Source organism: Grampus griseus (genome assembly GCF_964374135.1).
Source record: "Grampus griseus genome assembly, chromosome: 1".
In the NCBI taxonomy this organism is placed as follows: domain Eukaryota; kingdom Metazoa; phylum Chordata; class Mammalia; order Artiodactyla; family Delphinidae; genus Grampus; species Grampus griseus.
In genome coordinates, this window is record NC_139017.1 from 183144514 (window position 1) to 183160447 (window position 15934).

Genomic DNA, 15934 nt, shown 5'->3' on the forward strand with positions numbered 1-15934 from the left:
GGACACCTACTCCTCTATGACCAGTAGGTTCCTCGTCCTCCAAGACTTGCACCCTCATCATGCAGGCTGCCCCTCCTTAGCGCAGGTGGAGCGCCCAGAGACCTGCAAGCTTCCCGGCCCTTGAGCGTCACCTCTGGGGCTCTGCCATGCTTGCCCTCCTGAAGGAGCCTCACTCCTTCCTTGCCCAAGGCTCCCTCACAGTGTGCGATGCCGGAGGCGGTGGTGGCTTTTTATAGCCTCTGCCGGTTGGAGTGGGTATATTTAACTCTCTCCCCAGACCTGGGTAGGTTGGAGGATGGAGCGCGTGCCCTGAGCCCTGCCTGTGACCAAGAATGTGCTGTGTGTGCGCCTGGGAGGGATGACGATGGTCATGTGGGGTAGCTGTCCCGAAATGTGTGATGGGATCCGAGGGCAGGTGCGGGGCCCGTGTGGAAGGCTGTGGGGCGCGCCAATGCATGTGTGAAGGAAAAGAGACACAGCAGGCCTTGGGGCTTGAGGAGAGAAGGCTGAGGACGCTGGGAGAGAGGAAGGTGTTTAAATCCAGCCAGCTCCAGGCCTCTTGTCCACAGCCTATGAGAGGCTCAGTCCTGGGCCCAAACCCCCAGCCCAGTGCAGACCTGCGCCCTCCCATGGCTCATCCCATGTATGGACAGCCCTCTGTGTACTTCCAGGGACCTGGGCCGTGCCTGCCCAGCAGGGGGCCCAGGCACTGAAAGCAGACCTGGGAGCAGCCCCCTCTCCCAAGAGGACCCCAGGCCACCCCTTTCCCCTGCCCTCCGGAGGCACTGACAGCTTCCTCTCTTCCCCGCTCACATTAGCTTAATTACAGCAGCCCCCCAGGGAGGCCGGGCCCCAGCCCACAGAGCAGGTCAAGGAGGCCAGGCCCAGCCTGCTCAGTCCAGGAACAGACCCGCCCATCCCTCCTCAGACAGCTGCTGCTGGTCCTGCTGAGGCCCTCTCCCCGAGCCCCTGGCCCCCCACGCCCTCTGTACACATCTTCTGACCCATCTCTCAACCCGTGGGCTCCAGCACTAAGTCAGTCCCAACTTTGAGGCCAAGGTGGGGCCAGGCCCAGGGACTGCGGACCCCAGGTTCCCTTTGCTGTCCACCACTGTGGACTCCCCAGGAAGGATCCAGGTTCCCTCATCCAGCCTCCTCCTGCTCCAGACACAGCTACATGTCTGATGTACACGCCCCAAGAATGACCCCCTGACCACCAAGAGTGCCACCGCCCCTCCAGGCACAGATTGCCAAGCTCAGTCTGTCACCAATTGAGCCCTCACTCACCATCCGGAGGCGTTGGGGGCACTGGCGTGAAGTGGGTCCCAGGTTTGTCTGGAAAAAAACAAATCTCCAAGTCAGGCAACCCCCGCCCCCACTCCCCAGCCCGAGCCAGTCCTTCCATAGCCTGTCCCATTGTCCAGCCTGGAGGGGTCACCCCTGCCTGCACACATCCCTTCCCTGGCTTTCCTCTGCCCCTCTGGCTGTATCATCATGGTCTGACACCTGTCAGGGAGGCCCAGTGGCAGGGGTGTGGGCAGCCACCTATTCCCGAGATGAGCCCCAGGTCCTGCCAAAGCCCCCATTCCCAGCGTAGCCAGCTGCCCCCAACCCCCCTCCCAACGAAAGTTGTCTCTGCAGCTCAGGATGTGGGCCGGCCCCTGCCCCCCCCCCCAGCCCACAGACAGCCTTCGGGGGGCCCAGGCATCCAGAGAACGACCCAGGTGTTCCCAGAAGATGCAGCGGCCCATCTGAGCCACGTCACAGCTGGTGGCCTCTCTGTGACCCTGCCTGTCCCCTAATCTTTGGTGGCTGAGGCAGGGGACCTCAGCGAGCAGACAGGCAGGGTCACCTGGGCCCAGGAGGCTGCCACACCCACAGACGTACAGTTGTTCAGGAAGAGTAGCACCGCGAAGCCGAGCGTGGCGGTGGCCAGGAGGATCAGGCAGACGTTACAGGGGATCATGAAATATCGCACCAGCAGGGAGAGCCCGCGCCGCTGCCGGGGGTCCCGCTCCAGCGGCAGTGGAGGCATGGCCCGGGATCCTCAGCCCCCACTCTTGAGGCGTGGGGGTCCTCACGGGGTGCCCTTGGGCCTCTTCGGTGCCACTCGCCCCATTCTTGGACCCCTGGGCCAGTTGACAGCAGCTATATTCTCAAAGTTCAGCTCCAGTCACAGCTGGGGGGTGGGGGGGCGCCAGGCCCCCTCCACAGCCCTTGAGGCTCATAAAGGGAGGTGTGCAGAATTCTCCCGGAGTCGAAATCCCAAGTTTGGGCTCGGAGGGAGGTGGACGAGGAACCGAGGGCCAGCACCACCCCTGCCGTCCACACCGGCCAGGGCCTGGGCCGGAGGCGCCAGCAGCTCTCCGCGGGGCTCGGGCTTCCCGGAGCCAGCCTCGGGGAGTCGCGCAGCCCCGGATCGTGCCCGCGCGGCCGCCCAGGAGAAGTCGGTCCGAGTGGGAAGGGCGGCGAGCGGCCCCTCGCCCGGGACTCGGCGGGTCCCGGCTGCTCGGTCCCCGGCAGAGGCGGGAGCGGCGACGGCTGCGAGCGGGAGGGGCGAGCGCGCCTCCGGAGAGAGAGAAGAAAGAGCCGGCCGCGGAGGGCCGCGCCCGCTCCCCGCGCCCAGGCCGGGGCCGAGGCGGTGAGTGAGGGGCGAGGGGCGCCGCGGAGGGAGGGCGGGGAGCTGAGACAAAGGAAGACGCCTCCGGGGACCCCAGCGTCCGCGGGGAGTCGCGGCTCGCGCCGCAAGGAGCATCGGGCGGATGAGGACGGGAGGGCGACGGCACAAAAGACAACGCAGAGGCTGCGGGCGCTGGGGGTCGGCTGGGGGCACCGGGGCTGGAAGGGCGCGGCGGCCGGGGAGGGCGCAGAGGTGGGGCGCTGGGGCTGCGGAGGGTGCAGGTCGGGATGGGGGCTGGGGTCGGGGCCGGAGATGAGGGGGAGCGGAGGCTGGCGCTGGAGAGAAGGCACGTGTGAGGTCGGGGTGGGGGGCTGCGGAGTGGGGTCGAGTAGGTGGGCGGGACAGGGTCCCCTCCCGCTCCCACCCGGCTGGGCTGGGCTGGGCTGGGCTGTGCGTGTGAGCGGCGGCGCGGCGGAGTGTCCGAGGGTCTGTCTGTGTCCCCGCAGGGGGGATCGACCTGCACGAAGGACCCGGTTTCTGGGCTGCGGTCTGCGTGCTACCGCGTGTGCGTGTCAATGTCTCTGCCCCCGCTGGCGCGACCCCGGCACTGTGGGGGTAGCGTCTCCAGGTACATACACACAGGTGGGGAGTAGGCTGGGCTCAATTCAGAGGGTGCGCCACCCCTCCCTAGGACCTGACAGCAGCACCTCAAACCATCCGCACACCCCCAACTCGCGTCCGCGAGGTGACAGGATCATGCAAATGAGTCCCATGTAAATGAGCGTTATGCAAATAGTCGCGGGGCTCCAGGTCCAGACCGCAAGCCTGGAGCGCCCCCCAGAGGCCTTCCGGGAACGTCGAGACCCTGACGTCACAGCGGGCCAGGGCGCGCGGCCCACCTGGGACTCCCGTCCTCCCCATCACGTGTGCAGCTGCCTCACAAACATGTCCCTGGAGTCCTCCCACACACACCTCGCTCACTCCCTGCTCGTCAAGCACCTGCCAGCCAGCACCCAGTTCTTCAGGTCCATCTCCTTGGACTCCTTTCAGTCCTGCGCCCAGACACACTAGTACCAAATCCTAACAGGGTCAGCCCACCCTGTCCGGTCCCCAATCATCCACAGCAGGGGTCTTCAAACCTCTTGGAGCCCTGGAACCTGAGGGTCTACTGAAACCTTGCAGGAAAAGTCAATACACAAAGTGGTCACCCCCACCCCGGGCAGCGATGGACACAGAGTAGCAATCTGTCAGCCCACCTGGAGACCCTGCCCCTGGCTGGCCTCACTGTCTCCTCAGGGGAGCCTCCCACCCCCTCACCTCACCTCACCACACCCTGGCACTGCCCACACCACACTGAGAGTGGCAATGCCCCGGACTTGGAGCACCCAGGGCAGGGTCTGACTTTTTATCTCCTCCGGGCAGAGCTTGGCCCACAGCCCAGAACTTGGTGTGGTGAGCCCAGGCAGTGACACATTTCCCATTTACTTCTCACTGCAGCCCCCAGGACTGCAGTTGGAATCCCTCCACTCAGGGAGGGGCCCACAGACAGTGCCAGGGTTTAAACCACAGACGTACGCACTGAGCACACACCCGCACAGGAGCCCTGTCTGCTGCTGCCACTGCAGCTTGGGACATCATGGGTGGGCCCTGCTGGAGGAGGGGAGGCAAGGGGACCAGAGTGTGGGAGGGGCAAGCCCTGGGATCAGGGGGAGCCCGTGCTGGCAGGGCAGGCCTCCCCCAGGCAGAGACCCTGGACTCTGCCAGCAAATGGGCTGGACTTAGGGCTCACGTGGTGGTGGTGGCGGTGCGCAAGGCCTGTCAGGTCTGGCCTGGGGAAAGGGGACCCGCATGCAGCCCGGTCCCTCCCAGCCTCAGCCCGAGCCTGAGCCCCCACAGGGCTTGGATGCCTTCAGAGAGACAAAGGGCCATTGAGGCCTCAGAGCCAGCTGGGGGAGGGGAGCTCAGGCTACCCGGGCTATTTTGGGATCTTCAGACTCAAAATCATTCAGCCCTGACCAGGCCACGCAGGCTCAGACCCCAGGAACAGAGGGTGCTCCGAGCCAAGAATCGGCCCCCCTCTGGGTTTACACACAGCAACATGCTACTGCTCACATGTGTACACACGCACTCGATGTCCCAGGTCTCACGTACGCAGATACATGTACACCCACTCACTCAAGTCTGCACAGGCACTGGGTGTCACACACTCACCTGCGTGCATACACACTGCACGCCCTCATGCAATGCAAAACTTGCCCCTCAGTCACACAGCACACACTGGGCGTGCCCCCAAGTACACGGTGTGGTTGCGCCCCTCCAGGTGCTTCCCTGAGAAGGAAGATGGGGAATAGAGTCTAGAGAGGATGGGAAGTCCTACCTACTGGCCCCCCGCCGACCCCTTTCTTACGCAGATGACCCCTCCCTCACTCCGGAGGGGCCGGGCCCAGCTCCCCCGGAAAGGAGGGGGTGGGGGTGGGGCGGCACCGCCCTCCCGGCGGCGAGCACACACCGCGCGTGCGCACACACCTTTAATGTCGGGCCTCGCGGCCGGCGGCGCCTCGGCTGGTCCCGCGCAGCGCGCGGTCCGCCTGTCCCCACCGCCGGGACCTCAAGGGTATCCCGCTTGTGTGTGAAGCGCATCGAACAGTCGAGCGCCGGCCGCCAGGCGGCCCGGAGTCACAGGTGTCTGGCCGCCCCGGTGGGGGAGGGGAAGAGGACGGGGCAGGGCGGCCCCTTCCCCCAGCCCCGGCCTCCTGGTGTCTGGTCTCAGGCTACGGCCGTCCCCTCCCCCTCGGCCTCAGCAGACAATGGGCGTTTCACGGCGGGACGTCGCTGCTGGACCCGGGCCCGCCGCTGGGAAGGAGGCGGCGTCCAGCCCGGGCCCCGATCGCCGCCTCAGGTGAGGCCGAGGCCGGGAGGCGCCCAGGTTTGAGTCCGCTGGCTGTGTGCCCACCCACCAGCCCCGCGGGCAGGGCCCACACTCTGCCGGTTAGCCGGCGCCGCCGGGCGGTGGGATTGAGTGAGAGTTTGGGGACGGGGCTCAGCAGGGCCAGCTCGTAGGGTGGCGACCGCTGGCGGCTTGGACGGCAGCTGCGGCCGCTGACCCCTGGCTTCCCTCCTCCCTCATTACTCAGCCTTCACCCTGCCCGGGGCCCAGCCTCCCTCAGCAGCCCGTCTGAGCTCCTCCGGGGGTAGGCGCAGTGCAGGAGGTGTGTCCCGAGTCGGGTCGGATTTCTGCACCCTGGGGGGTTACCCTGTGACAGAGAGAGCACTAGAGGTCGGAGGGTCGGGGGTGGGGGTGGGGGGGTTATCTGTACAGAGACCCGAAGGATGGGGAGAGGGGTTTGCACCTCCGGACAGAGGCAACTACAGAGGCCCAGGGGAGAACGGGCTCAGGAGGCTGCAGGAGGCCAGGAGGGGCCAGGCTGGTGAGGCCTCAGGGCGACAGGGGCCATGGGCAGGTCCTCCGGCCTGGGGAACGCTGGGAGGAGGGAGCCCAGTCCAGGGCCTGGACACCTGCCAAGACATAGACTGAAGCCACCAGGGGGCGCCAGACGAACAGAGGAGGGGGGCGGTAGGCACCTGCAGAAAAGGGGGCCGCGGTGGAGCTGATCCATGCCTTCGGTCCCTCCCCTCCAGGACAGCCCCAAATCCACCTTTTTGGCCAGGCCCTGCCCATCTCCGGGAGGAAAGAGAAAGCTGGAAGAGCCAGGGTGGCACCCACGTGTGGTCAGTGCCTGGTGAGTGGAGACCCTGTGTCCTGCTGAGGGCCACGCCAGGCAGTGAGGGATGCACAGTCCAGCACAACGGTCTGAGTTGCGGGACGGTGCTTCCTGGAGGTACTGACCGGCTGGATGTCAAGATGAAGAGGAGTGACAGACAGACACACCTACTGGAACCAGAAAGTCAGGGGACAAAGGGGCAGAGAGACCGGCCAGACAGGAGAGAGCCGCAAAGACGGAAGACCAGGAGATTGCAGACGCAGCCAGGGTGCAGGCGGAGTTTCTCCCGTGGGGGAGGGTGACCGGGACCAGCAGCCAAGGCGCAGCGTCAGGTGGGAAGGCTCCTGCTCAGAGAGGAGGGTCCCCCTCTTCCAGCCCGTGGGCTGTAGCTCTCTGGCCCGCACCACGCCCACAGCTGCCTTGTCCCACCCCGCAGCCAAGCCACAGGGACTGCCTGCTGTTCCCTGCATCTCAGACCTTGTTGTGCTGCCTTTCCTGCCCGGAATACCCTTCCCCCTTGGCCTTCGCTCCTCAACACACAGCCACACCTGGTCTCCTTGGAAAGCCCGTCCAGAACCTTGAAGGGCCCTGTGCAGGTGGCAGCGGCAGCCCTTCCAGCGGCCCTGTGAGGATCTGCTGCTGGGCCGTGGTGGACGGGTGGCTGAGGAAGGAACCCACGGATGGATTCTCAAATGGACCCTAGCGACCCTCACCGCCTCCCCTCCAGGGAGAGAAGTGGACGTACATTGCTCCCCACTGGTGGGTCAGGGACAGGCCACAGTCTGGCCCAGATGCTGTGCTCTTATTTCGCCCTAATGTACACGGGAAGCCCGCGTCTGTGGCCAGAGGGACAGGCTGCCTGCTTCTGCCGGGGCCAGCGCGGGGCGGCCCAGAGGTAGCTGCCAATGGGAGGGGCAGGGAAGCTTCAGGCCCACCTCAGGCCAGAGGCAGACCAGCCTCTCCTGACTTGCCACACCTAACCCCTAACAGTGCCAGACTCAGGGTCCGGCAGGTACGAGATGGGACAGGGAATCCAAGTGGCCCCAGAGACTCTTCCTGTCCCTACCACAGTCCTTCCATCTCTGGCATTGAAAAACCCAGAGGCAGAGCCCACAGGAGGCGGGGCCCAGACCTCGGCCGGGAACGGGGTGGGTGGGAGGAGGGCATAGCTGGACACTGGGGCAGCAGGCAGGAGATGGGAGCCATATGAGGGCAGAGGGCTGGAGCCCTGTTCCCAGGCCCCCAGGGACACAAGCCAAGGTTGCCTGCTACCAGCCTGCTGGCAGAGGACCTGCAGGGTCCCCTCCCCAGGCTGATCCAAGGGTGGCAGGAACCACAGCCCAGCTGGGGTTTCAATCAGAATCGTGTGCCGGTTGGTACACCTGAGGCTGCAGGCACACGTGCAGGTCACACAGCTGTTAACAGCAGGCTGCCTGGGAGGACACAGAGCCGGCCCCTCCCATGCCTCTATGCCCTGGTGGGGAGGGGAGTGGGAGGGGCCATCTTCCCCTTCCCAGGTCCAGCTGTAAGCAGCCCCTGGCAGGGGGCCTTCCTCAGAGGAAGTTCTCAGGATCTGCTCTGGGGGGAGAGGCCCCTTCTAGGGGAGCTTCCCTCCCCACTGGAAACTCCACCAGAGGCCTAGTCACCCCTGCCCGGCTCCCAGCCGCAGCCTGGGACTGGAACGTGATCCCTCCTGAGCCCCAGTGTAGCCCGTGGGGGCACAGTGCCCTCTGATGAGCTGCATCAGTGTCACCAGAGTGCTTGTCACTAGGGTGCTGTCTCATTTCTGAGATCCCTGTTGCTCTTCAATGAGAGGCGGGCACTCTCTGGGACTCTGGGGTGTCAGGGGTTACTGGGGCTATTTCAGTGATTGTGCCTGCAGCCCCCAGCCCGGCTGGGCCTTGGGGGCCTGTGTGGGGAGCCATGGTTCACCTATCTCAATGGTGGGGGGGCGGCTGGGGCCAGCAGAGCAGGACAGGAGACGGAGCCCAGCTTTCATCCCCCCCGCCCCCCGCCCCAGGCCTCTAGGCAAGGGTAGAACTTGTGGGGGGAGGGAGGGCAGTTGGCCTGGAGCCTGCAGGTGGAGGCAAAGGGCTGGGGCAGGTGCAGGGGCAGGAGAGAGGCCTGTTTCTGCAGCTGTTTTCCACCTTCCTGTGGTGATGGGGGTGGGGGCAGGCTTTGCTTCTCAGGGGGCTGGGGAGAATTAACCATTTAGGAAGGAAGCAAAGCAGGCTGGAGGAGGCTGAGCTGGCCTGACTGTAGCAGGGTGATGGTGAGAGTGACCTCTGGCTAGATCCACGGCCCTGAAGTCTGGGCCCACTCCCCTGCTAACCTTACCTGGCAGCCCCATGCCACCCTCTACACTCCCCCCACCTCAGCCTGTAGGACTGGCGGGGCAGGGGGCTGTAGCCCCACACCTGGGCCAGCTAGCCCTGACCAGGTGAATCTAATTTCTCCTCTGTGCACGTGGGTCCCAGCACCCCCAGAGATGCTGTAAGGGCACAGGCAGGCCCCACCGGAATCCACTCTGTCCAGCACCCTGGGGGAGGCCAGTATAGACAGCAGGAGAGGGGAGGACAGTTTCAAAACAACTTTTTTTTTTGCATTTCCAATCTGCAGGGGAGAATGGAGACCAGGGCTGTTCTCTGGGTGTGGAGCAGGGGGATGGGGTGGGGTCTGGAAAAAGCCAAGAGCTGTTTCCACTAGCTCAGTCTGGCGCAGTGAAGGGACTGGATCCAAAGGCCTTTGGTTTCAGGAGCAGCCCCCCACCCAAGCCCCCTGGGGCTGCCCCAGGGAGGACACCAGCCAGCCCACCGTGGGCCCAGGGGAAGACAAAGCCGGCACAGGTCCATTCTAGCGCTGACTATCTACCACGGACCCCCAGGTGGGAAGAGGACAGGCGGGCGGGGTGGGGGGGGCGGTCACACCCCACCTGAGCTGATGCCCCACCCCTGGCTGCTGGAAGGAAGGAGAAAGCCTGGGCGGGCAGCCTCCAGCCTGGGCCTGCCTGGGGGAGGGGCCGAGGGCGCTAGGCGGGTCTGGAGGGGTGGGGTGAGAACCTACAGTCTGGAAGAGGGAAACAGGGACAGGAAGCAGCCACCTCCCACCTCAGGGAGGAATGTGGCGGGAGTAGGACAGGCTCAGAGGACTTGGGGGTACAGAAGCTAAGTGCCAGACAGCAGAGGGAGCCCGCCCAGGAAACTCCCTCTGGACTTCTACCTGCCCCCGCCCTGCTTCAGGGAGAGCCAGTCCCTGTCTGGGGGTGTCTGCAGTCCACATCCAGCTCCGAGGCCATAGCGCCTGCACCAGTGCCAGGCTGGCCCGGGACCCAGCACCTCTCCAGCCTGAGCTACATAGGACTGCCTTCCCAAAGGCCCTAGAAGGCTGGCCTGGCAGGGAGGAAGGGAGGGAGGGTGCTCACTGGAATCAGGCTGGCCAGGCTAGGCCATGGCCGCCAGGACCCCGGGCTTCAGGGCTGGGCAGGGCTGAGCTGGGCCACAGCCAGACTCACCGACCCTGTCCCTGTGCCAGACCTGGAGAGGGCAGACAACACTTCCTTTCTCTGCTCCTGGCTCCTAGTGGGCAGGGAAAGGCCTGGGGAAGGGCCCCAGGCCTGCATCCCTCCTAGGGGCTTCAGGGGGCCCCAGGACCAGTCTTCATAAGGTGGGGGAGGGGAGGGTGGTGGGAGTGTATGGGTGCTGCCCAGACCAGGGCAAAGTGGCTGAAGGCTGGAGGAGATGCCTGCTCAGCTTCCAGCCTGGGCAGGCTCATGGTGCGCGGGCGGCTGGCACTGGAAGAGGCCAGGCCACTTCCCTGACAAAGCAGGGGGCGAGGGGCTCCTTCCTGAAGAGGCTGCTCTGAAGCAGAGCATCCTCTCCCTCACCCACAGGTGGCGCAGAGGGAGGGACACATACCTGTCTCAGTTATGCTCGGAATGTGGCTCCCCAGGCGGAGGATTGGGGAGGAGCTTCCTGGGGGCTGGAGGCTGGGGAAGGGGCCCAGAGCCAGGAAGACCCTGCAGGCCCTGGGGGAGAAACTGAGGAAGGTAGTCCCAGTAGAGCTGGGGCCCAGGTGGGGATGAGCTGGGGGCATCCAGGGAGGTGGGCCTGGCAGGATGTGCCCCTGACCTTCGCGGCTGTGGGCCTTTTGGGGGCCGGGGAGAGGTGTGTTAGAGACAGGGGTCTTGGGTGGTCTTGGGGTCACCTCCACAAATCAGTGGCCTTCACTCTGGGCCCTGTGGGGCAGGGGCAGCTGTGGGCTCCCAGGAACAGAACAGGGTCAGAATCAGACAGGGAGGGGTCATCTTAGTTCAAGCCCTGTCCATCCCTAACCCTAACCCCCCACTAGGGTGAAGCCTTGTCTCCCTGGAGAGCCTGGAGTGGGGTTTGAGGCCCTTATCTCCCACAGAGTGGAAGGCGGGCCCTCCTCCCAGCCGCACCTTGCTGGGGCAGGTGGGGAGAGGACTGTCTCTTCCCCAAGCCCGGCCCCAGCTCCAGGGGGCCTTTTGCCTCAGGCCTTCGGGAGGCTCAAGGGGGAGGCACCCCCATCTAACTGGGGTCCCTGGGATGCACCCACCCTGCCCGCAGCCCCTGCTCCTCAAGGTGCCCCGGTTTGCTTCCAAAGAAGGGATCCGTGTCATGGGCTCAAAACTTCCAGGGCTCCCTGGCCCCTTGCAGTGGACCGCAAGCTTCTCACTCTGGGCCCCTCCCCTCCCTGGGGGCTTCCCCTCCACCCTGGCTCTACCACAAGGCTCCAAGCTACAGTCAAGGCTACTTCCTTTCCTTTTCTCTCCATGAACCTCCTTCCCCAAGACCCTCCTCCTGGCAGGCCCACCCCAGAAGACTCTGGTGGCCTCGGCCCCTTCTGGGTGCTCACCCCATTGCTACCCACTGGCCTGCGGGTCCCAGCACCACCCTCCCCCACCGGCCCAACTGGAGCTGGGGGCCTAGCCCGGTCCCTATCCTGGGCAGCCGGCACACAGAAGGTGAAGTCTCGCTGGGAGCTCTCCCTGTGGGCCCTCCTTTCCAGGTGTCCCTCTGCCCAGCCTGATGTATCCGGAACCAGGGCCTGGCCTGGGTAGAGCAGGATCTGGCAAGACGGCAAATCTTGTTCTGCCTGGGGTGGCCCTCCTGCCACATGCCCTCTGACCCCACAGAAGGGCTCAGTTACCGAGTCGTGGACCCTCAGGCTGGACCCGTCCAGCTGCAGAGTTAGTGATGTGCCTTCTTGATCTTGCAGAAATGGCGGCTCTCTGTGCCCTGACCCTCTCCTTAGCCCCCAACTCATCTTTCAAAACTGGGCATCACACCCCACAGCCTGCCCCATCTCCATGCCACCCTCCCATCTCTTCCCTAGACCACAAGCTTCCAGAGCAGGGCCAGGGTCTCCAGTCCTCACCTGGTGGGAGGGCCATGCTGGGACCTCCTCAGCTAAGCTGGTGATGCAAGGGACCAGTGACACAGCCCCGCCGGCCTCGCTGTATGACGTTGCAGGCTGGGACCCTGGACACAGCCCCAGGAGCAATGGACTACAGGCCGCGCAGGATGCTACAGGGCTCCCCACTTCAGGTCCTGCCCCTCGCCCTGCACAGTCCACCACCCAGGACCCCGCAAAAGCCAAGCCAGCACCACAGCAGTAAGTTGGGTGGAAGATGGAACTTCCCTGCTGGCCAACAGAGCAAATCAGAGGGACAGGGTCACCTTCCCAGGACAGGAAGTCAAGGACCCTTCCCACTGCCCTGGGAGGAAGCATTCTCTCCTCTCTCCGCCCTCTCCGGTACATCCCTTCCCAGGCAGCCATGAGGGGACAGACAGGATGTGAGGGCGACAGGCAGTTCCTATGTTCTCCCTGCTACGTTCCTCAGCCATGGATCTCAGCCCCCAGCTGGGATTCGCCTGGGCTGAGGTGGGTGGGTGAGCCCTGGTCGTGTGATTCCTGCTCACCTCTCGGAGGCTGGGGTGAGGGAGGGATGCTCTTGGGCCATTCAGAACGGACGCATGGGGAGGGCAGACAAGGAGAGGTTCTGTACCTCTGTGAGGGGATCCCACACCCACTCAAACTCTGGAAGCAGCCCACTCCACATAACTGCCCCTCCCAGAAATGACAGGCCTCTTGGAACACATGGTGGGGTAGCCCCACCTCCAGCACAACCCTTAAGCCCCACCCCAACGGGTTTGCTCAACATCTGGGCCCTGTCTAAACAGATGTTTGGGCTTCTGCAGAACACAAACAACTGATGTTCATTCACCTGGTCCCAGCCTCTCTCCTAGAACAGGGAACTCCAGGAAGGGGCGTGCAGAACTACGGAGGGGGAGGGGAAGAGAGAGGAGGCCTGTCCCTTTGCAGGGCTGGGACTCGCTTGGCTCCAAGACAAAAAGTGGTGGCATCTCCAGGGCCAGGGTGGGGAGCGCTGCTTATATCAGAGATTGGAGCTGAGACGGCTGGGAAGCCAGGGAGCTGGGACTCAGAAAAGGAGGTTGCACCACGAGATGCCAAGTGCTCTCGCCGCCAGCAAACTCTCTCCTGCCCCCACGGTGCCTCCCCTGCTCTGCCCCTTCACGCACCTTCCACGCAGTGTTCCACCTCCTCCAGGTTCCGCAGGGTGATGCGCATGAGGCTGGAGTTGAGCATCAGCTCATTCTTGTGGGCCGGCCACAGGTACGGCGGGGCTGGGTTCACAAAGAAGATCCTGGTGTCCCCAGTGGACACCTGGTTGTCACAGATGAGGGGGTCTCCGAAGCCGCCAATCACCACCTTGTTGCCTCCGTCCAGCAGGCTCTCCTGGGCCACCACATCTTTGCCCTTCAAGTACCGCCAGACCCGAACCTGGGGTGGACACGGGGGGTGCGCAGGTGTCAGTGGTCCTCTTCCCACTGGGGAGGGGTGGCCGCAGAGGCTGACACCTGGGCTTCTTCCTCTCTTCCCACCTCACTTGCTCAGGCCAGATGTCCAGAGTAGATAGACCCAAACCCTGGGCAGATGTGTGGAGATCTTTGGGTCAGCCCCCCAGGAGGAAGCTGCAGGGAGGCACACACACGATGGATGCCACTGCCCACCCGTGTGTGTCACACACTAGGACACCTGGCCTGCAAACAGAAGCAGCCCCCCAACCCCCAGCCACCCCAATTCCAACAACGTCCTTCTCGGCTCAGGCTGGTTACGGGAAGGGGACCCAGCCGGCTGGGGTGCCTGCCTTCCGTGCCCCACTCTCCCTATCGTCCCACCCACTGTTCCGGCCATTCTGTATGGGCAGAGCCAGGAACAGCTAAGGTGGATGATGAAGTTTCAGGGTGATGAGCTCTGAGCTCAGGGCTCTGGGCCAGCTGGGCTCCATGCAGCCCTGTGGGTGGGCAAAGACACCATGCCCCCCGGCAGGTGAAACGCCCTCCTCCTGCAAGGCTCCTACAGTGCGTGCGGTCAAGGCAGCCTGTGAACCTCAAAATCAAGCCTGGGCAGCACAGGGCAGCCCCACCCTCCCCACTCTGCTCTTGGGGCCCTGAGGGTACGTGCTCTGACAAACCAGGCCCTGGGACGCCCACGGCCTGCTGGGGGTGGGGGGAGGAGGGCTGCAGTCAGAACAGGCGGTCCTAAAGGAAAAGGTCCATGGGGATACGTGCCCATGCATGCTGCACCTGGGAAGACACCCCTTTCCTCGGGAGCTCTGGGGAGCCAGGACTTCCAGAATGGGGAATGAAAGACAATGGTGGCCCGTCCACCTGCCTGCCCCTGCTGGGAGCCTCGGGTCTGAGAAATCTGCAGGGACTCCCTCCACCCTCCAGTGGCCATGGGGAGGTGGGGGAGCCTTGGCCAACTCCCGCCCCCCCACCCCTAGACACACAGTAGGCTCTAGAAGGACGACAGCTAGCAGGGGAGGGCTGGGTGGCTTTCATCGCCTCCCCTCACCCCAGCCACACCCAGGAGCAGCGGGGAGGAAGTCGGGAAAATCCTGCAGGGACTTGGCAAAGTGCCCTGGCGGTGGTGGAGGGGAGGGGGCCCGGCGGGGGATCCCAGCTGTAGCCCGCACAGGCCAGGCTGAAAGAAGCTGCCACCCCTCCCCATCTCCACGGAAGAGGAATGATCCGATTTCTGGTCGGGGAGGTGGTTTTAGGGGCCAGAGGGGGGCAGGGCCCTGGGTCCCTTGAGCCCTCCCTAGGAACAGATTGTGGGAAAAACCCCACTAGACCTATCCCAGGGGGCTCCCAGATCCAACTGAAGGAGAGGCCAGGCAAGTTCTCCCTCCCTGTGGCCGGGGGAGATTCAGGTCTCTCAGGAGCAGGATGGGGCACCTGCCCTGCACCCCGACACTTGAGGCTCAGCAACGGCCCCGCCCACTTCTCTGCTCCGGCCCCCAAACCCATCACTGCAGCATGCCCCACCAGGAGCCCTGGGGTTGGGAGATAAGATGTGCACCCCTCCACTCTCTCCTGACCACCCCTTCTCGCCTCTGGGGGGGAGCGACAGCACTGACCACAGGCCAAAACCCCACCTCCACCCCAAGCAGAAAGCGTCACCTCCCCTCGTCCCTGTTCCTTTTCTTTGGCCGGTGGGTAGGGGGTGCGGTAGCGGAACATTCTCCCTGGGGGGAGGCGCACTTGTTTCCAGTAAGGGAGGGGGCTTGGGTTGAAGGGGCAGACACGATCAGGTCTCCGGGGCCTGGGCACCGCGAGGCGGGATGGCAGCGGCACCGCAAGAACTTTCCCTCCAGCGCTCGCGAGTTTTCCCAGACCCGGCGCCCCACGCGGGGGTTGGCGGTCGCCAAGGGAGCGGGCGCGGGCGCTGCGGAGCGTCTGGGGCTCGTTCCCACGGCCCGGGGCGGGGGTCTCAGCGGGGCGGCCGGCGTCGCGATGGCAGGACCTCCGGGCTAGGGGGCCGGGATCGCGGGGGAGAGGCCCCCAACCCAGGCTTCCAGGACGGTCCGAAGGGGGCTCAGGGTCCCGGGGGTCACGCGGGGGCCCACCTTGCACGAGTACGTGTGCTGCACCGGGTCCACGTTGAGGATCTCCTCCACGGTGCCGGTGAGCACCACGTTCGCCTCCTCCTCCCGCCTCTCCAGCGCGCGTTCGGGGCACGTCCCGTCGGCGCCGGGCAGGGCGCGCGCGGCCACCACCAGGAGCAGCAGCAGTGGCTGCAGAGGAGCCTGGCCGGACGGCCGCAGGCTGGCCATGGCGCGGGCGGAGGACGGCGGAAGGCGGCCGGAGCAAGCTCACGGGCCGGGCCGCGCCAGGGACTGGACTGGACAGGACGGGACGCAGCTCCTGGGAGGCGGCGGGAGCGCGGGCGGCGCGGGGGCGGGCCGGGGGCGGGACCGGGGGCAGCACCACCCCCTTCCCTCCTCCCCCCCCCCCCCCCGCCCCGGCCCGCCCGCGCCCGCCCCCGGCCCGCCCGGCGCCCTGCGACCCGCGGCGGCCGCGAACAAAGCGCCGGGACGGCGGCGCCGGGCGGAGGCCTGGCTGGGGGAGGGAGAGGGCCAGTCTGGGTCGGGCCAATGTGGGTGATGGGCCTGGCCCGGCCGAGGGGCGGGGGCAGGGCGGGATCGAGGGTGCTCTCCCTGCTGCGGCGCACCCCCACGGACGCCCCTCCCCCGCCTGCGCGG

General features: G+C 65.3%; 1 protein-coding gene across 4 annotated transcripts in view; it reads right to left on the bottom strand.

Moving 5' to 3' along the window:
• The window catches only part of AGRN (agrin), a gene marked incomplete at its 5' end in the record, with an annotated part of 32492 nt that extends 16987 nt beyond the window's left edge, over positions 1–15505 (bottom strand). For 2 of the 4 annotated variants that reach the window (XM_082672893.1, XM_082672892.1), the window contains 3 exons: positions 1288–1335; positions 12906–13167; positions 15299–15505. In XM_082672893.1, coding sequence (XP_082529019.1) covers positions 1288–1335; positions 12906–13167; positions 15299–15505 — 517 coding nt within the window. Of the gene's footprint in view, positions 1–1287; positions 1336–1887; positions 2036–12905; positions 13168–15298 lie in introns of those variants that run through there. The other 2 variants (XM_082672895.1, XM_082672894.1) reach the window with 1 other exon arrangement.
• Positions 15506–15934: the final 429 nt, after the last annotated feature.